This window comes from Sceloporus occidentalis, unplaced genomic scaffold (assembly GCF_023333645.1).
Source record: "Sceloporus occidentalis isolate IW3139 unplaced genomic scaffold, rSceOcc1.0.p SCAF_6, whole genome shotgun sequence".
In the NCBI taxonomy this organism is placed as follows: Eukaryota; Metazoa; Chordata; class Lepidosauria; order Squamata; family Phrynosomatidae; genus Sceloporus; species Sceloporus occidentalis.
In genome coordinates this window covers 36,123,493-36,145,342 of record NW_028316986.1, presented here as the reverse complement: position 1 = coordinate 36,145,342, position 21,850 = coordinate 36,123,493, and the positions used below count along the sequence as shown (strand labels likewise).

The 21,850-nt window shown below is 40.2% G+C and overlaps 1 protein-coding gene across 1 annotated transcript in view; it reads left to right on the top strand.

The window, feature by feature from the left end:
- The window catches only part of USH2A (usherin), a 665,032-nt gene extending 647,162 nt beyond the window's left edge, over window positions 1-17,870 (top strand). The window contains exons 68-71 of the mRNA XM_089528326.1: window positions 2,753-2,836; window positions 5,366-5,610; window positions 15,534-15,752; window positions 17,622-17,870. Of these exons, the coding sequence (XP_089384452.1) occupies window positions 2,753-2,836; window positions 5,366-5,610; window positions 15,534-15,752; window positions 17,622-17,711 (638 nt within the window). The 3' untranslated portion in view covers window positions 17,712-17,870. The remainder of the gene's footprint in view (window positions 1-2,752; window positions 2,837-5,365; window positions 5,611-15,533; window positions 15,753-17,621) is intronic.
- The last annotated feature ends 3,980 nt before the right edge of the window (window positions 17,871-21,850 follow it).

Here is a 21,850-nt window from a genome sequence, read left to right as displayed (position 1 = left end):
GTATTACATATAGTGAAAAATCTAAGGTTCCCATACAATAGACCATGATCACTATAAAACAATGTAAACAGTAAAAATGATTTTACTAGGCTAAAAACATGCTAAACATTTTAACAAGCTTAAGGAAAACAATTCAAAACAAATGAAAACAGTTTTAAATTATTTTAAACAATACACACATACAGATTTTCATAAAACTAATTGTCCCTCCTGCACAGAGTTTTTATTCGGTGCTAAAATGATAAAAATATTGGCATCAGTCAGTCCTCAGGGGTATTCCATATTTGAGGTGTCACAGTTTAGAAGATCTTCCCATTCAACCTCCCACCATGATTCGGCCTGCTCCTCCAGCAGACATGAAAACTTTGACAGGAGTCTATATGGAAAGGCACTACTTCAAGTACTGAGGTCCCAGAACCTCATTTCCAGAACCTTGAATTAAAACCAGAAGCCTAATGGCAGCAAGAACATTTTTTTTCCAAACTGGTATTATCTGGTTTCTAGGGGCCAACAGTCTAACTGCTGCATTTTGCACTAGCTGCAGGTTCCTAGTCACCTTTAATAGCAGCCAGTCCAGTTTATGAAGTACATAAACAAAAACAGTGTGTCTACGCACATAACTAAGGGACACTGTGTCCTTTGAATAATGGACAGGACAAAAGTATGTTTTCTTTCAGATCAGGACTCCCTGAGCAATGTAACAGGTAGATTGAGCAAGAGTTCTGTTTGTTGCTTGCAGCCATCATAGCCTCTTTATACAGTACAGTGGAGCCTCGGGTTACGAAAACAATCCGTTCCGCGGCCGCTTTCGTAACCCGAACGGCTTTCGCAAGCCGAATCCCCATAGCCGCTAATGGGGAAAAGCCGCGATTTGGTGTGAAATCGCGGCAAAAAGCACCAAAAGTTTTTTCGGGACCCGAAAAAACTTTCGTAACCCGGATCAATAATTTCCAACGGGGTTTTTTCGGGTCCCGAAAAATTCGTAACCCGGGTAATTCGTATCCCGAGGTTCCACTGTAATGTATATAATGGCCTCTTTCTCTTCACCTGTATGCCTTGAACCTGAATTTGGCAAAAGCAGAATTACTGTACCAGATTATATTTAAAACAAGGAATAATGCCTCTCTGGTAAATTCTAGTGTACCATTCCCGTATGTCCTGTGTGTAGCCTTCAAGTTTCCTGTCGACTTATGGTGACAGACAACTTGAAGGCTACACACAGGACATAGGGTAGTGATGGCAAACCATTTAGAGACCGAGTGCTCAAATTCAAAGGTGTTCCTGCACTGGGTGTCACCCAGTTCTGGGGGATGGGACTTCTGGGGGGATGGGACATCCAGGGGGAGGGACATCTGCTTTCTGAGGGTGGCACTTCCCCAGAGACAGTTGAAGGCCTGGGAGGGGGGAGAGCAGGAACAGGCGTGCACCTATTCCTCCTCTTTCCCTGCCCTCCCGGGCCTTCAACTGCCTCTCCCAAGACAGCTGAAAACCCAGGACAGCTGGGAAGAGGAAAAACAGATGCACACCTGTTCCTCTTTGTCCTCCTCACCCTCCTAGGCCTTCAGCTGCCTCTCTGGAGACAGCTGAAGTCCTAGAATGGCTAGGGAAAGGAGGAACAGATGTATGCCTGTTCCTTCTCCTCCCCCCGCACCCTCCCAGGCCTTGAACTGCCTCTCAGAGACAGCCAAAGACCCGGGATGACCTGGAGGAGGAGGAACAGATACGTACCTGTTCCTTCTCTTCTCCCACTCTCCCAGGCCTTCAGCTGCCTCTCTGGAGGCACATACCTATTCCTCCTCTTCCTCACCCTCCGCATGCCCTCAAAATGGCTTTGCATGCCATCACTGGCATGCGTACCAAAGGTTCACCACCACATATATAGGGTTTTCTTAATTAAAAAATACTCAGAGGTGGTTTTGCCAGTTCCTTGCTCTGAAATATATCCTACTCCACCTGGTATTTCTTGGTGGTCTCCCATCCAAATACTAAACATGGGATCTGGTGCCTTTAGGGTATTTAGGCTGTTACTGTGGATATAGTCACTTCCTAAATTACAAGACTCTGTCCACTATAGTATCCTGACTCATTATAATAGCAATCTTCCCCATGTCATATTGACCAAACAAAGTAAGAATTTATTCAACAACAACTTGAGATGGATTATAGTCTAGATGCATCTAAGATTTCCTTTGAGTAGTTTAAATGGGTTGGTATTCAGTATAAAACCAGTAGAATGTGTGTGACCAAAATGGCTATATAGTTAGAAGCCAATGTGACAATTCATTCTCCCATAGAGCCCTTCTTCTCTATTTCCTCTCCCATGCCAGGCTGGACTTTGGCCAAACATATACTGTCCATTGTCTACAGGGGAGATGTACATGTACCTTGTGTTTTTAACTAATTTTCTCCTTCTCAAAACCATATGTATAACAAGAGAACAACAACTGGATGCTTTATATGGGACATACACACCAAGATCTCTAAATGAAAAATAATAATAATAAGTGCACTGAAATATTAGTGTAAACAAAGGGAGTGAAAGTGAAGAAACAACATTTTTTGTTAATTACTCCCTGTAGATGCCAGTATGCTGATGTTGCGACACTTCATGCCTCAGGTTTTAAGATGGCTATTCCATTTTTTTGTAATGAAAAGACTATAGATATTTATAAAGAGAATTGTTAGACATAAACATGAAATAACATCTGAGATGTTTGTATAATGTTTCAAGCATTTCATTTCCCCCCCCCAGCCTATTTATTTCAGGTATCATGCACCACTGATGAAGGAAGTGCGATAACACCAGTGATCAAATACAACACTGCTGCAGGTCTTGGTAAATACTTCAAGGCAAATACATAACATTCGTTGTGTGTAAATTTATCATTGAGTATTCGCTATTGCATTAGAATAGATCTGGACAAAGGGTAACGTTATCCACTTTGTATCTATGTTCTTCAATACTTTAAAGTAGGGGTGGGCAACTACACAGGGGCCAGAAAGTGCACAGTAACCCCCCAGTGGATATCCTCCCTATGTAGCTGCTCCAACATTGTAGGCTAAGATTCTGCATTGCATTAGAGTGCATCTACACTATAGAAATAATGCAGTTTGACAGCACTTTAATTGCCGTGGCTCCATCCTACAGAATCCTGGGATTGGTAGTTTTGCAGGGTATTAGTACTTTGACAGAGAAGGCTAAAGACCCTGTAAAACTACAAACCCCAGGATTCCATAGATGCCTCTACAGCACTTAAAGTAGTGTCAAACTGCATTATTTCTGCAGTGTGACTGCATTCTTAGAGTAAAAACTCCTCATGCAGAGCTTCATTATGTCTCTCCTCTCACCCCTCTAAAACCCACATTTTAGTTGCAGGGGATCCCTTCCCCTGCATTTAGTGGGTAGACGGGGGCATTGGAGAAGTATCTGATTATGTCCTCTAGTCAGAAACAGAGCAATTAACTATCTTCTGGGACCTCCAGGTTGATGCCTGATTCTGTCCTTAGAACCAAAATGCCAGGGTCAATAAAGAGTTTATGGGGGGTGCGAGGGTATGGCCCACACCAGGTGACACCCCATTTGGGCCCTCCTCTCACTGAGCCCCACCAGCTTGCTGTGAGAGAGGCCTAATAAGGAGACCTCCACCACCATAACAAAGGAGAGGGCCCAGTGCATCCTTTTGGCCATCCCCCCCTTGTCCCCCAGGTGACAGCAGGAGTGGGGACACCACTGGATTCTGTGTGTGCTTGGAACAGGCAACCTGTGCTGCATGGACCAAAGAGAGCCAGACAGATCTGGCTTTTGCTGGGAAGCTTATTAGCATGCAAGTATAGTAATAACCAGAGCCACCCACCCATCTTTGTTTATAGCTGCTGACATATGTGTGGGGATGTGTGTGTCCTTTATACCTCCCTGCAGGTACCAAACTACTTGCCCAGTGGTGAATTGTGTGAGCAGTTTGACCCTATAGCATCCTGCCCTTGATACTCTGATCAAAGGCCAAACTGGGTGTGACTTGAATTTCATGAAGGCAAACTCTGAATGCTTTCTTATTTGAATAACCCCTGTAAAATAGCCTGAGCAGTTTCCAAGATCAGCTAGGGTGGGGTGAGAAAGTTATATTCTTTGCTACCCTCTTGAATAAAAGTTCTTGCTTAAAGCTGCTATCTCTATTTCAAGTGACACTGGAATGAAATTGGTGAGGTTTGTGGGCACCATGATAGGGAGAGAGAATGTGAAATCCTCCTTACCACTTTACCCTTCCCATGGTCCCAAAGCTGCTCAGAAGAAATTGTGGGCAGTTGTTATGTATGTAACAAAAATAGGTACACCAATTGCATTAATGCAATTAGCATTATGTCTAGGCTGGCCCTAAGTTGAATCTTGCACACAGCTAGGTGTGACCTTGAGGAAACAATTAGAGAAAATGGAAAAGAAAGATCAGTCTTTGTTCATTCAGAAGCTGGGAGAGTGGCCTGGAGTCTTTTTCTACCTCTCTTGCCCCAATGTTCTTCTGTGCCAGTCATTTCCACTGATGAGCTTGTTCATACAAAGAATCCACAAGACATTGTTTTGTGTTTGCAAAACCAAAGTGGGTGGCATGTGATGCACACTTTTTTGCTCGAGAGAGAGAGAGGAGAAAAAGAGAAGAGAGGCCAGAGAAGCCACTTTGATATCTTTAAAATACTGTCTTCCCTGGAAAAGTATATTTTTCCAAAAAAAAAAAAAAATCTGTGTTACTGGACTTTTCTAATTTTACTTTTTTTAAAAAACCCTACCTCAAGGGTTACATTGACCACAGTCATTCCAGTTCCTTTGGCTTAAGCACAAAAAAGCTTTTTGCAACATACCTTCTTGAAACACATACACACAGACAGAGAAGGGGGCTGATAATTGTTCCAGCTGTTCAAGGTTACTTTGATGAATCTGCCTCAGCTTTGACACATACTCCCGCCCCTCCTTTTGTCTGGTAGGTGCCAATGCAGGGGTGATTTCCAACCCAAGCAGCAATGCCAGGACTTAAAACTCAGTCTCCAGAGTGCAGTAAGCATTATATTCCAGCCCACTAGCATATTGAGCCATTGCAGCATCTCAAAAATGAGTAGAGTGGCCTGTTACAGACTGCCAAAATAAAGCTGCTTCGAGTCTCTTTGGATGTATGCTATTTAAATGATGCATGCATCCTAAGAATCCGAAAGCTACACCAAAGCTGCATTCCAGTGCTTAGTAATGGAGTGTGGCTTTGGCGCATCTTTCCAAGACCTTATAAAATCAAATAAAGGGAGTAAATAGATCACATAGCGTTCTCTTTCTAAAATAACATCTTCACTTTCTGTGTTTGCTTTCCCTTCCTGAATTTCCCAGGTCCCATATTAACAACCCCAGGAGGAAATCACGAAGCAGAGAAAAAGGAGGCAACATTCTACACAGAGTTATGGTTTGTAGTCTTGATGGCTATCCTTGGTTTGATCCTTCTGGCAATTTTTCTGTCCGCAATTCTACACAGGAAAATCAGTAAGCAGCCATATGCACGAGAAAGGCCTCCTTTAGTCCCACTGCAAAAGAGGATGTCACCGATGAGTGTCTATTCACAGGGAGAAACGCACATGGTAAGATACTCAGCTTGAAGATTGTTTCACCAAGGGAACCTCTGTGAACATTTTATTTGTATCTTTGTGCCCATGCATGTTTGCAGATCCATGTGCATTCTTACACATGTACATATATGCATTTACACCCTCCAATTTCAAAGATGAAAACTGGGACAACTGTAGCCAAGCAACATCCAAGTGTGGTCATGATGGCAAAAGTTATTAATGTGAAAGGACACATAAGATAGGAGAGGATGTGGCAGTTGTCATTGCCTGTGTCTACAGAGAACAGCAAGATTCCACCCCTTTCTCTCCTCACCTTCTTGCTGAGTTAACTGAGTACAAACTACTTTTGCACTTTTAATTCAGTTTTTTGTAGCTGAAGTAAGCTGAGGACAAACAAGGAAAGTAGGTGTAGGAGAAAGATGCTTGGACATTTTAAAAGCAGCTGAAAAAGTGGGATGACAGTGGAATGAGAAAGACTGTCCTTGAGAAATCAGTTTGAGGGTGTATGTGTACACACACATACACACAAGCTTTGATAGCAAAGAGCCAATAGACGGCTATAGCTCCTACTCTAACAGTGTCTGTCAGAGTCCATTGTATGTGGAGTCTAGTGCATACTAGTATGGTGTAGTGGTCTGAGTGTTGGACTAGGACTCTGAGAGAGTCCCAGGTTCAAATCCTCACTCAGCTACAGAAATCCACTTGGTGACTTTGGACAGGTATCATGATTTGCAAAGAAAATAAAAGAACATGAGGCAGCTAAAGTTAAGCACTATTAAGAGGCTGATTTTATTGTGGCAAATTTTGATAAACATGTGCTTAAGCTATAGGGCTCTATCCAGTTCAGTGCTGATGATTCAAAAAGCCCTCTTCATGCAGTTATGAGAGAATGTATCTTGCCCCGTTCAGCCATCACTGTTGCAGTATGGTGGACTAGCAAAAGAACCAGGCAGCTACAGAGGCTGTAGGTATAACATGGAGGAGAGCAAGGGGAAGGAGGGATTCATAGTACAGTAGTAGCAGCAGCAGTAGGGGTCCTCTCAGTGGGGGAAGTGTCTTGTATCCTGATGTAACAACAACAGCAAAACCTTGCACCAAAGGTCTTAACCTTGTACACATTTCGCAAAAAAATTGCTGGGAGCTGTACCTGCACAATGACATAGTAGGATCCAGGTCATTATGTTGGAGTGTAGGTCACTGACATAACCACTCAGCCTAAGTACTTCGGGGGAAATTGTGGAAGGAGGTATCTACTATGAGATCCGTCAGTTAACATCTTTAGACAGCTTTCAAAAGCTGTCAAGACAGATCTCTTCCGGCAGGCCTTTCCAGATTAAATTTTTTCCCGGCCCAGGCTCCCGGGCTCCCCGATTTCTCTTATTCCTCTCGTGGCCCCATCCCCTGATGGTGAGGATTACTGAGGGTTTTGGGGTTTAGTTTAGGATAGTATAATTATACATTGTTATAGTCCCATTTTAATACATTTAAGTGTTTAATATTTTTTAAGGGGGGGAAGGGAGTATAAATATTTATGTATATTTTATTCTGTAAATTTTTATGTTGTTCACCGCCCAGATTGGCTTTGCCACTGGGTGGTATAGAAATAAATATTATTATTATTATTATTATTATTATTATTATTATTATTATTATTCCTTGTACAGACCCCCTCCCTTGCTGCACAACCACATACTGATGGTTATAAAGCACTCATCCACAACCAATCAGAAGGTGGAAGTGTGCACTTGCTCAGCTAGGTTCTTGCAGTCAGGAAAAAGTACACTGGAGGTCGGGAGTGGGGAGGAGTGAAGACTGCTCCAGGCAGATGAAATCTGGTTACTGCTCAGGTCTACTGACCACTGATGGCCCTGGGAATGCAGTCCAGAGCACTCAGGTTGCAGTTAACACAGCGTGGAAGAGAAGCCCAGCCCTCTACTATCAATATGCTGGCAGAGCTTTACCCATGTGCATCACAGTATCTATAGGATCTTGGCCTCCAGTAGGAGACCCATGTCATGTTGTCCTTGCTCTTGACATAATAACATAAGCAACCACACTCAGATTAAGTTTTTACCTACCAGCTGATATGGACTGGAGATAGGGAAACCCATGACGTAGGTAAACATGCTTAATGTTTGGGGACTGTCAGTTTTGGTGAGATCCCCATATTGGATTTAATGTCTGTTTCTGTCTACTGATGACATGAGGGTCTAATTATAGAGTGCCTAATTTTAGTAGGATACCTAAATAAAGGGGAGCTCTGTATCTCAGGATGTGAAGCTTGGTAAAGTTACTAAACCTGAAGAAGGAAGGAAGCTTTTATTGGTGCCTTGTGCCTTTCTAAAGAATCCATGACAGAATTATATAGCTAGCCTTTTCTCAGCTCCCACATGTGCTATGTTCTCTCCCACTCCCCTCCCCATCTCAAGCTGAACAGCATGCTTAAATGTTTCTGTCATTTTCACAGCTCAGGCCTTTGTTAAAAGCCTTTTAAAGACTACTGCAAGTTGACAATTTTAATTTTTATGTAGACCCTTAAGGACCTGTCAGAGCCATGGCTACTCCTAGAGCATTACTGATTTAGGGGGCCAAGCGGGTGCCTTAAAGGAAAATGTTTGTGTTTCAAGAATGACCCTCAGGAGCCCGGGGATGCTGCTCTCAGCAACATTTCTATGGTGACTAGGGTTGGTTGTAAAGGCTAAATTAGGGGCTGCTTAACCAATTTTATTTGGGTTTCTGAAAGAGAAAAATGAGCTTTGAAAATACACTGCTTTGCCATGAAGGTTTATAGGAATAGTCACTTGTAGCTGAAGGAAACATCCAGGAGCAACAGTCAAAAACTAAGGTTAAATGTGTGAAAAGTAGCAATTGTTACAAAAGGAAAAGAAAAGGCTCTGGAGTATTCTGTATGTTTGATTAAGGCATTCTTCTTGCTACTGTAGTGTAAGAGGTTTAGTGGAGAGGACTTCATAAAGTACTCTCCCTGCTCATTGCCAAATATTCGGTTTGCTCTGTTTTCTGCTTCTACTACCAACGCTAGTAGCCTAACAGGATATCAGAGAACTACAGTAGGATTCTGCTTATACCACATCTAACTACTGGTCTATCTAGTTTCGTATTGTTTACCTTCTGATAAGTAGAAACACTCCAGGGTTTAAAACAAGGCAGTACCTCCATAAAAGAGAAAATACTGGTCCAGCCATGAATGTTCCTGCTGCTGCTCATGCAAAGAAGTTCTGCCTTTATGTACTTGAAGAGCCCATTCTCAGACTAGAATCGGACATGTGTGTTTGTGTGTGAACTGCAGATTTCTTGGCTTAAATTGGTATAATTATAAAAGCAGCTGCACCATGGATATTCATTAATTTTGATATTCACTTCAAACCAGAATACCTAAAAAAAAGAAAAGAAAAAGAAAAACCAAACAAGGGACAGTTGGTTGGTTGCTCACATCCAGGGGAGAGACAGTCATTGAATGCTGAGCCAACACATAGGTAAATACAACTGATTTGGTGTCAGGACGAATGGACAGGCCTAGATTATCCCATCCCCTCATGTTTCTCAGCGCGTGCAATATCAATGGTTCACAGTACCCTGTTGTTTCCCTTGCATTTTCTTAATCTCAGGGTGCTATCTCTGTCACTGGCATCATTTCTATCCTCACCATCTATTACCTCATTATCCCTCAGTGCAGTTTAATATGATTGGTGCTGTGAACTATGGGCCTGAACAGACAGGCCAAAATAAAGCTGCTTGGAGGTATGCTGTTTAAATGACACACACATCTTAAGAGGCCAGAAGCTGTGCCAAAGCTGTGCTCCAGTCCTCAGGATGCATGCAGCATTTAAACAGCATACCTCCAAAGTGACCCGAAGTAGCTTTATTTTGGCCTCTCTGTTCAGGCCCCAAATCACATATACAACACATATACACAGATTATGTACCAAGAAAGCAAATGAGACACAGGACAGAAAAGGCAAGGAAGAATGAGAAAAACAATACTAGAAAACAGCAGTCGCCAAGGGGCACATAGGGACAAAGGACTTTTATATAGCTTTGAAAAAATATATGTTTGCACGAAGTATAGAAATGTGAAAAATGGAAGGTAAATAGAAAATTGTTTTAATCAAGCTCGATTCCATATGTCACTCTTTACCATTTTTGTACTACTGAAGCTTTTCAACTCAGCCCTAAACTGTGCAGTGGAAATCACGGCCAATGTCATAGCTATATTCTATCTCCTTTTCCGACCCCTGAAACTCACCTTAAAAGCCATCCAGCCGTTTGGACAGATGGAGTTCTGCAGCACTAGTGAGTGAGATGTTGCAAGATAATGTGACCAGCCCCATTTTTCCAGCGAGCAACAGTCCAACAAAGAGCTGTGACAGGAACATGCAGGTTTCCCTGCATCTGCTGTTCGCTCCATTGCTTGTTGTCCAGAGGAGGCTAGCCTTGTTTCCTACTCACAGGCACAACAAAACTCGGTTGCTCTCAATGTCTGATTGGTGTTAAGGTGGGCCACAAGGGCATTTACAAATGTGGTAATGATACCACAATTGCACTTGGTGAGTAGGACAGTTACACAGTCTTAAATCTAACTTATTACATTGCACCACCAGATGCCAGTACATATCATTTGAAAAACCAGCCACTATTTCCACTAAAAAAAATAAATCTAAAAAGTGATTTTGCTCATCAAGAGTTCCCATATTCTTTTGACATTTAAAATAAATCTGAAAGTGTATTACATACTGTTGTTTCTGCTCTGTGTAAACACATTAAAAAGTTTCCATTCTAAACCAGTCTTTTCTGGTCTTTCTAACTGTGGAGGTTGCCCCCACCTGCCTTTCTACTTTGGAAGGTGAACTGTCTGAACTGCAGCTCTTTTTCTATTTCCTGCATTTTAACTCTGTGTCTTCTCTACTGTCTTGTCTTCTTCTCTTTATTTTCTGCACCTATGATGTTTCAAAAATGCAGAATCCCTCTTTCCCTGATAATCCCTGCCATCAGCCTTCTATTGCTACTCTTTTACAAATCCCTGTCATCTCATCTTCACAAGTATCACAGAACTCAGATAAGGTAAGCCTTTGCAATGCATATGTCTGCATAAACATTTGAAAAAGATATATTTCTGAACCATGAGGCAATGGCTCGCTTCTCCCCCACTCCCCCCCATTAGTTTGAGAGGGTAGCTCTGTTTTATTATCACTTTCAAGGTCACAAAGCATACGGTGCCGATAATTGTAAGTGCCGTTTTTACACCTAACTCAATTACTGGCTTGAATCTGGAACACTCAGCCTCTGCAGTCCCATACAAATGCTGCTGAGACTTGCTCCCAAGAACAACAAATTGGCTTTCAGTTGCCATAAGCCTTCACTGCTAACATCTTTTCATTTTTGTGACTCTGTATAATGGGGCAATCCCTCAGGCACTACAGATAAGCCTGAAGATAGTGGAGGTTTGTGGCTCTCCTCCTAGTTGATGCTATGGCCCACTTAGCGCAGATATTCACAAATGCCTAGCCTTACAATGGAACATGTGTCATGGTACCCAGGCCATTCAGAAATGCTATTAACACCTTTCTTCCCTTTTTAATCTCAGTTTGAGAGGGTTGCCGATACATCTGAATCATCAAGCAGCGTCACTCTCAAAAGCTACACAATGCACTTTGAGGTAGTGATTAGTGTGACAGTCTCAGGTGGGGTTTGGGCTTAGAAACGCCTGAACTGATGGTGTGAAAATTCTTTGCATGATGCTTGCTTTATTGCTGCACAACTAGTAGAGGCTGCATGGCAATTATTTCTGAGCATACACTTATTTGGCTTGATTGTAACAGCTGAGCAGATGAAAAGCCTTTTAACGTTCACACCATGGTTCATAGATGCAAACAAGACAAATTGACTTTTCGACAGAAAACAGATTCAGATTTCTTGAGAACCTGAACAGTAGACTTAGGTCAAATCATCAAGCTTGAGCCCCTGTAGATCCTTGCAGAAAGGGAAAATGAATAATTGTTAATGGTAACAATGCTTTGGTTGAAGGTTAGGATCTATGGTCCTTCTTTCATGTAAATACAGTGGGCCCTTGGTATCCACTGGGATTTGGCTCCAGAACCCCCTGTGGATAACAAAATCCATGGATGCTCAGGTCCCATTAAATACAATGGCACAGTAAGATAGTGCCCCCTGTATAAAATGGCAAAATCCTGGTTTGCTTTTTGAAATTTATATATTTTAAAGATATTTTCAAACCGTGGATACTTGAATCCACAGATAAAAAAATCCATGGATACAGAAGGCTGACTGTACTAATGGATGTAGTGTCTAATGTGTTGACTCCAGAAAAATTACATTTCCATTTCTTTCCATTTGGAGATTGGTATAAAATTTTTGCTTCATTCATTCTCACATCTAGAACAATTGGTTTCCAATGTTTTCTCCCCACTGGTTAAGACTGTAAGAGGTTTTGCATATTTTTCTGCTTATTCTTTCACTTTAAAATTTTTTGGGTGTGGGTGCCAAACAAACTTCAGAAAACTGAAGTGTGATTGGAATTTTGTGGGGAAACAAAGTATTTTTACAAAGTAATTTTGAACAAAGAGGCTTTCTGCATGAAAAATCGCATGATGGCCCTTTTCTCAACAAGATGTTTGGATGTGTTGAGACCTTTCTCATAGAGGACAAGGAAATTCGCAAGCATTCTTTACAGTAGTACTTCTGTAACATTCTAAGAGAACATTAACTACTGCAGAAGCAATCACATTAGCAAAAGGCTTTGTGATATTGCTAATGGGATTGCAACTGACAAGCAATCTAGCAGTGTACACTTGGTAAGCAAAGTATGTCACAGTATCTAATCTGTGTAGGGCATTGTGTGTGCCATCATGGTTAGGATAATATGAAGCTGTCTTGTTCAGATGACAGGATCTCTACAAAGCTAGAGCTTTCCTTGTCTTCCTTATTTGTGGTGCTTTTGAAACTGAACCTGGGACCTTCTCTTCCAGAGTGAGTTCTCCAGCTATAAGCCTATCATCAAAACTGGGATATAGATCTAGAAGTATGTCAGGCATCATGGTGTAGTGGTTTGGATTATGACTTTGGAGATCAAATTTAGAGTTGCTAGTCAGCCATGGAAACCCACTGAGAGACCTTGGGCAAGTCACACTCTCTCAGCCTCAAAGGATGGCAAAGGCAACCCTCTCTGAACATATCTTGCCAAGAAAACTCTATGATAGAGTTGCCCTAGGATTACCATACCTTGGCATTTGGAGGCACAGATCAGTAAGAAGTATGGAACCAAAGCTATGGCTAATTCTTTACTTTTTGATACCTTGGTTCCTTAATTAATATCCTCCATCACCATTGGTATCTGAAATATAGGGTTACCAGGTGAAATGAGTAGTGAGTAGTGAGGAGAAACATAGCAAAATCAAAGGATATAACGCAAAGTCAGATTGAATCATGTCAATAATACTTCAGGGGAAATTCATCAATGTCCAAGCATATGTGCCAACCATGGAGGCAGAGGAAGAAGAATTGAATGATGCTATGATAGTGTCTAGGAAGAAAGTGACAACATGCTCAAACAGGAGTTTTTACTAATGATAGGGGATTTAAATGCAAAAATAGGAAGCAGAGAATAATCTTAAAACTGTAGGAAAATTTGGACTAGGATGAAGAAATGAAGCAGGAGAGTGATGGATAGTTTTGCAAGGCCAACAATCTGTTCATTGCAAATACCTTGTTCATACAACCAGAAAAAAAACCCTACATACATAGACATCACCAGATAACCAATACAAAAATCAGATAGACTACATAATTGGAAGCAGAAGATAGAGAAGCTCCATTCTTTCCTCAGAAACAAGGCCAGGAGCAGATTGTGGCACAGACCATGAACTGCTAATATAAAAAAAATAGAATGAAGCTAAAGAAAAACACTAAACCAAGTGTCATGCCAAAATGCAACCTAAAGATCATCCCAGCAGAGTTTAAAGATAATGTGGAAAATAGATTTGCATTATTAAGCATATCAAACTGGGAAACTATAGACAGAAGCCAGTGATGTACTCAAAGAGAAATGCAGAAAGATGCTAACTGTAGCCAAAAAGAAAGAAAAGAAACATTGGATGACAAATAAAACTCTTCAAGCAATAAAAGCCAGATGAGAAGCAAAAGAAAAGGGAGACAAGAACCAGAATCATGAATGCAACTGTCAACCATTATTGTACAAGAACGAACAGAATTTCTGTATTAATCATGGAAGAGAAACAGAAGATGGTATCAAAAAAGGAAGGACAAGAGACCTCTTCCATGAGAACAATAAAATCAAAGGGAAATCTAAAACAAGGGTGGGTATGTTTTATGACTAGCAAAAGAAATACACGACCAAGATAAAAATAAAAATACAATGGAAACAATTTACAGAAGAGTAATATAAAAGAGATGAAAGGATGAATGACACACGGGAGGAAGAATCATATGAAGATGAACCACAGATTTCAGAAAGTGAAAGCTGCGCTATGAGACATTAAGAGGAATAAATCACCATGAACAGATGGAGCCCTGGTGACACAGTGGTTAAATGCTGGTGCTACAGCCACAATGTAAGTTCAATCCTAGAGGAAGCTCCAAGGTCCATTCAGTCTTCCACCCTTTCATAGGTCGGTAAAATGAGTACTCAGCTTGTTGACGGCAATTGGCTTACACATTATAAACCGCTTAGAGAGCGCTAGTTTACTAATAAGCAGTATGGAAATGTATTTGTAGATTACAATACTTAGAAAGACAGAAGGCAATAGGACGAGCAGAAGACCACACATTAGATGGATAGGCTCAATCAAAGAGGACATGGCCCTAGGACTGCAGGAACTGAGCAAGGTCATTGAGGTGTTTTGGATATGCCTCAGTCATAGGATCACATTGGGTTGAGGTCAATTTGAGGGCAGTTAAAAACAATAAAGATGAAATAAGAACAGGGATCCTGTACCTTCAATGGTTGTGTAGAAGAGAGAATTTCAGCTCTCTATACTATACAATCATTAAAAGAACGGGAGCCCTGTCCCTTTTTTCATTTGGCAACCTAACTGGAATTCAAGGCATGTTTTGCCACTTTCCTGGGTTCCAGTCCATCTGTTTATTTCTATGGAGAACAAAAGAAATTGTGTGTTTTGCATGATCAAGTGACATTGCATCCTAATCTCTTGGATTTGTTGTGCTTGTGGTGTTTCTCACTGTGCATGTTTTTTGTTTTTGTGTTGGTTGGTTGGTTTTTCAGCCTAAGTAATAAGAAGTGCTGATCAGATTATGAATGCAGCAAACTGGCTGTGGATATAGTATATCTTTATACTCTGTCTTGATCTGCCAACCTGCTGATTTTGCAATCAACAGACTCAACATCTTAACCACTTGAGCCACACAACTAGTAATACCTGTATTTTAAAAATCTTTAGGGATTCTACTGATCCCTGTGTTTTTATTTTTGCTTTGGTAAAAAAATAAAAATAAACTAACAGTCATTCATCAGTGAACCAATGGCCCCACTCACCTTGCTGGCATTGTGCAGAAAAAGGTGTTGGAATGGAATAGCAATTATGCTGGTGACATGCATGTGTCGCATGCTTAACAGGAGGAGATCACCTTGTGAAACTGCACTGCAGAAGGCTATAGCTCCCACAGGGAACAATAGCTGGAGAGACTGCTAACAACCCTTGCCATGCGTATTTAATGATGTTCTGTTATTGCCTGTAAACTCTGCTATCAAGATGGGGTACTGCGGTATTGTGAAATTAACTTTCATCTGGTCATCTACTAGGGACGATTTATGACAAGGGAATCATTTCTTCGTCTAAACTGCAGACTGAAGATATGTTGTTCAATTAAAAAAAACCAAAACATTTTCTAGGAGAATAATTTTTGTCTTTCTATATTCCTAGGGACTAGCAGACACAAAAATTCCAGGGCCAGCATCTCCTACAAGTATCCGCAGCAGTCGAAGCACTTCTGTCCTTCAGGTACCAAGCCAGATACAGCACACTTTTTCCCAAGGTTCCCTACATCGCAGCGTCAGTCAGCTTATTGATGTCTACGATAAAAAGTCTTTGATAGAAGATACTGTTTGGGACACTATCATTCATGGTCACAACAGTGGTTTGGTGAGTTCTCTTTCAGGACAGGTGGATAACCTTTGTCTATTAAATATGCCATAAACACAGACTCTCACTGCAAACAACACTGAGTAAAGCATACCAGTAGAAGACTTTTCTTGTTTTACTACTATTATTTTTATATTTATTATTATATTTATGTATATTCCACTCTTCTCTCAAGAGTGGGAGTCAGGGCAGCTTATAACATTAAAAAACAAAATCATACAGTTAAAAACATAAAAAACAATACATTAAACTATGATTAAATTAATACAATAATTAAAACAAATTCAATGCTAAAATATCAAATACTTAAAAAAGATAAAAAAGCTTAAAATATATTAAAACAATATAGTACCCCAGGCCATTCTTTAAAAGCATTCTGCTTTGAATGTCTATCTGAAGAGGAAAGTTTTCGCCTGTCAGCGGAAGGCCTTCAAAGAAGGGGCTTTATAGGTCATCACCAGCACTTTGAATTGTGCCCAGAAACAAACTGGCAACCAGTAGAGCTGTTTCAACAGGGGCGATGTGTGCTCTCTATAACCTGCCCGTTAGCAGCCTGGCTGCAGCTCTTTGGACCAGCTGAAGTTTCTGAACACTCTTCAAAGGCACCCCATGTAGAACACATTACAGTAGTCCAAATGTGATGTAACAAAGGCATGTATCACTGAGGCCAGATCCGTCATCTCAAAGAATGGGCACAGTTAGCACACAAGTTTTAAATGTGCAAAAGCACCCCTGGTGACCACAGAGACCTGGGCCTCCAGGTTCAAAGCTGAGCCCAGGAATACCCCCAAACTGTGAACCTGCGTCTTCAGGGGGAGTGTGACCCCATCTAACACAGGCTGGATCCCTATTCTGAGTGGCCAAGAGCAGCACTATCATATCTGGATTAAGTTTCAACTTGTTTGCCCTCACCCATTCCATTATTGACGACAGACACTGGTTTAGGTCCAGGACAGCATCCTTGGATTGAGGTGGAAAGCAGTAGTAGAGTTGAGTGTCATCAGCATATTGATGACACCGCACCCCAAAACTCTGGACGACCTCTCCCACACTATGGCCACACTACCAACTCTAGCCCAAGAACCCTTTTCATCCCAGTGCCCTGCCTGTTCACCTTTCTTCTAATTTATATGTGCATCATTTTTGCATGGCAGAGGGGGCCTGAATCCTATTGCTAGTCTGGACCAGAGTAGATCCATCCAATCAATTGTCAACACTTATTTAAGTCACATTGATCCAATGGTTCTACTCTTTACTGGGGGAGGGTGGGGTCAAACAATCCAACAGTTAGTCTGCTGATACAGAGGGCCAACTGTATGTCTAATGATATTTACATGCACTTGCTGACAAAAATGGCTTAGCATGCCAGCAATTCATGACCCAGGTAGGAGCACTGGTGTTATGCTACTATTGCATGTGAAGGGGCTGGTATAAATGGTCATTTAGATGCATACAAATGGCCATGGAAAACTTGCAAGAGCATGGGTTTTCCCCATGGCCAGTGTCTGATATAAATCCAGCTGATTTATAATTGTTTTAGAAAGATATTTATTTGAAAAAGTATCAGTTTGGTATGCCTAATTTTTAATAACATTCTATTTTAAATGAACATTCAAGTACATATTTAATTTTTGAAACTCAGATAAACGTACATTTCAGAATTGAATGGATAAGAGTGGGTATCCTGTTTCAAGAACAAACATATTACATGATTTAAGTTATACATCGAGTATAGGAGAGTTCTAATGTCTTTTAGTTCTTAATAAATTCTTCGTTGCTACTCTTACTCATTTTAGAATAACTATGTGTGTTTTCATATGCGTGTTTAGGTGTATCACATAACAAAGAATACTGATTTTTTTTTTCCAGTATGTGGACGATGACGATCTTGTGACTGCTATCAAAGGCTTCAGCGCTGTCACTAAAGAGCACACAACATTTACTGACACACATTTATGAGTAGTTTTTCTGGTGTTCTAACAAAAACAAGAATATGGAAGGTGATTATAATTCAAGCCATTATGAATACATTTGCCTTGTTCAGTTTTTGTGATCTAATGTGCCTACTATAACTTTACCAGTTAATGAATAATCTCTTTGATAGCACATGCTTGAAATTCTTTTTCTAAAAGAGAACAACATACATTATCAGTGTTATTCAATATTTGTATCATGTATTTCTAGGAAAATGTAATTATATAACAAAAATATTTGTGTGAGGTTTTTCTAAAAAACATGGTTTTGATAGGTGTCTGTTCCTGTAAAGAAATCTTTACAAAATACCACTTAAGGAAATTGTGACAATGGCTAACTGGTCAATATATACAAAACTCCGATCTTAAATTTTAACTAAAACCTACTAGTTTCCAAGTTTTTAAAATGCAATTTCTATCCAGGTGCACCAGATTAAAGTGTTCTAGTTTATCACAGGAGGAAAATCAGGGGTTAAACGTCAATTCACAGTTGAAAATTGTGCAGTTGTGATGAACATTTACACACGAAGTCACGATTAAATGCCATCATCCCAGGATAAACAGGCAATAAACAGCAACAAATCATTCATGGGGAAATCTCGTGAATGATTTGTTGCTGTTTATTGCCTGTTTATTCCTGGGATAATGGCTCTTTAATCATGATGTGTGTGAAAATGTTAATCGCAATTGCATGATTTTCACAGGATAATCGATGTTTAAACCTAATTTTCCCTGTGTGATAAAGTCCTCTGATCAGAAGTCAGGACAGTATTAGCTACATAGCAATATTCATATACAAAAATCATTAAAACCACAGCAATTTGTGGGTCTTCCCATGAATTGCAGCCACTTGGATTACTGGGACTCTTAAAACAGGTCATGCTGATGTCTTACAACTTTTATTACGGTGTTATAATTCTAGTTGTCCCAGAAAAGTTTTAGATTTGGAATCAGGATCTGCCTGTACCTAAATCTGGGTCCAATTCATAATTTTATTGAATTAGTTATTTAGCTTTATGCACTGATTTTTTTTAGGTAATTTGACAGATGAATTTAACTGAACCCTCTATATGATGCTTAAACTCCAGGCACACTGAGTTAGCACTATCAAAGTTGCCCTACATTTATGTGAGGAAGTAAAAGGTGAATTGTGACTGGAGAATTGTGACTATGTGATGTCTATGCAATAGATATCACATTCTATTGATTACATAATCTCAGATAATTATTACAGTATTGTAGTTTAAGTCTTTCAGTGGAACTGTTCTAGGAAGTCAGTAGTTTAGATGCAATGCACAAAACACCAATGTGCTTTGGGGAAGTTATTGTCTGATGCTGTGTCAGTGGTTAATTTAACAAATAGCTTTCAGCTGACTGTGGTAGGCAGTCACCTTGTCACAGTTCTGATGGGCAGAGGTTGAAAAGGTAGAGATGACCATACCTATGGGCAGTTGTGTGAACATAACACATATTACAAATAAAATACTATCTTACCATTGAAAACTGAATATCAGTCATTTCCACAACCAGTTGGGAATGTTATGTTGACATTTCTATCCATAATACATGCTTCCATGGTATCAAAACTTCAAGCTTGCAAGAATTCATAGTTGTTAGAAATCAGGATTTTCATTCAGAATTCCAGTCATGCATATTAAGTTTTTTACAGCCACGCCAGCTATACCAATAGCTGTTATAATATTTAAATATAAGACTGAATATTTTCTATGATTATATGAGGAAATGTAGCATGCCGGCCAGATTGTAGGATATTGTCTTTGATTAATAAAATTTTTTGAAATATGTTTCATTCAATGTACTTGACTCTTCTTGAGCTATGATAACAGTGTTGGCAAGTAGTACTTTGGTCAGGCAAAGTCTAGCTCAGTGCTTCTCAATTATTTTCTGTCATGCCCCCGAAGAAAACATTTCGCGCCCCCCGCGCGACTGTAAATAGTATCATTTGTCTATAAAATTGTTATAAGTACACCTCTGCATAACAGAGTCTCGCGCCCCCCTTTACGGAGCCTCGCCCCCCCCCCCCTGGGGGGCCCGCCCCACTATTTGAGAAAGGCTGGTCTAGCTCAACTTTCTAAGCAAATTTCCAGCTAGATATTGCTGTGCAAATTAGTACTGATTTAAGAAAACATTAAAGTATTACAAAGTATTACTTTAGATTTCCTGCCTCAGAAGTGTCTTATACCTACAGAAAAAAAAGTGTAGCCACGCACTACTGCTTCCTGGGATTTGAAACTATCTGTCTTGAACTAAACAAATTGTGGCAATCTGTTTTTTGTTTTTAAATGTATCATCCTTCATTGTCAAAGTAGTAATTCAGTCCTTCAATGTAATTTACCAATTCTCAGTTTTGAAGTGAGCCAAATATAATCTCACAAGAAGCTAACCAAAATGCCACATCATATAAAATTTAGATGCTTTGTCTTTCAATCAAGAAACCACAGCAGCCTTACAAAGCTCACCTTAACTTGTTTCAAGATGTTTAGAACTGAAACTGTTTACATTACTCATTATATGATATAATACACAAATAAAGGGCCTGAGGCAAGTCCAGTAAGTCTTAGTATTAGCTTCATCTTCCCTTTCCCTATAATATAACAATAATTATATTAAAAGCCTATTCTCTGATTGTCAAGCAGATTGAATTCCTTTGAAAACTGGGTACTATTTTTCCATACGTTAGTATGGCATGCCATTGCATTCAGCAGTGTGTTTCTCCCCTAGTATACATCACAAGGCTGTGTCTTCAGCTGATGTAGCAAAGCGGTGTTCTAAGCCAGTGTGGTGTAGTGGTTTGAGTGTTGGACTACAATTCTGGAGATCAGGGTTCGATTCCCTGCTCAAGCATAAAAACCCACTGGGTGACCTTGGGCAAGTCACACTCTCTGACTCAGAAGATGGCAAAGGCAACCCCTTCCCTGAACAAATCTTGCCAAGAAAACCGTGTGATATGTTTGCTTCGCTGTACGTCAAAAATGACTTGGAGGCACAGAACAAAAAGCATTACTTCTAAGTAACCTGAAATTAAGCATTTGTAATTGTGTGGTATTTGTGCACGTTTGTAATTGTGTGGTATTCACAATTCCTCTATAGCCCCTTGTTTTGGCTACACATAGGAACCATGCAAATTCCTTAATCCCACTTACCAGGAAGCAGCTGCTAAAACTGACAGGTTTCTGTTCCCGTTGCTCAGGAAGCAGCCGAGTGATGTTTCCACCCACCTCCTTGCGTAAGTGATCTCAAATGTAAGGGGGATTTCAACAGCGACCCCATTTCTGTCTGTCACAACAGAGATTGCTCACAAGAGGGTGTGAACATTAACCATTTGCTTCCTAAGTGACAAGGGAAAAGATCACCATTGATCACAGTGACTATTTCTTTGCAAGTGGAGGTCGGTCTGGAATTCATTGCACAGCTCCATAACTATTTAAGTATACAGTGGTCCCTCCACATTCACTGAGGTTAGGGGTGAAGGACCCCTATGAATGTGTAAAAACCCATAAATAAATTAAAAAACCCACTATTCTTTTCACCTAAAAGAACACCTCTCCAGGAATCTCCAGGTCCTCCAGTGCAACCCTATGGTCAACATCTGCCAGAAGTTGATCACAGAATCATGTTGAAGGACCTACAAATGCTTAGAGAAGTATTTTCTCTAGGAACCTCTAGGTTCTCCAGCACAAACTCTATGGTCAACCTCCGGCAGAGTTACACTGGAAGACCTAAAGGTTCATAGATAAAACGTATTAATCAAAACTGCAAATAATCAAATCTGCAAAAGTCAGAATTGCAAATTTGGAAGGCCAACTGTATAGGGCTATTTCTACCATATAAACCTAAAATAAATTTCAGTAAGAATATTTACAAGAGAACTCTTTTAAAGTTTTGATGAATGACAGAAATACATTAATACTATACTGTAAAATAACTTGATAAAGGCCATTTTAAAATTAGATATAAATTGTACAGCTACTTGTGAGATTCAATCTTTGTGAGGAAGATCAGGCAAGATCAGTAATCTTGTGGTCTGGGAATACCCTGTAAGACTAGTTTACACAGTAAAAAACTGCTAGCATAATGCTATACAGTATTTAATAACTACAGATT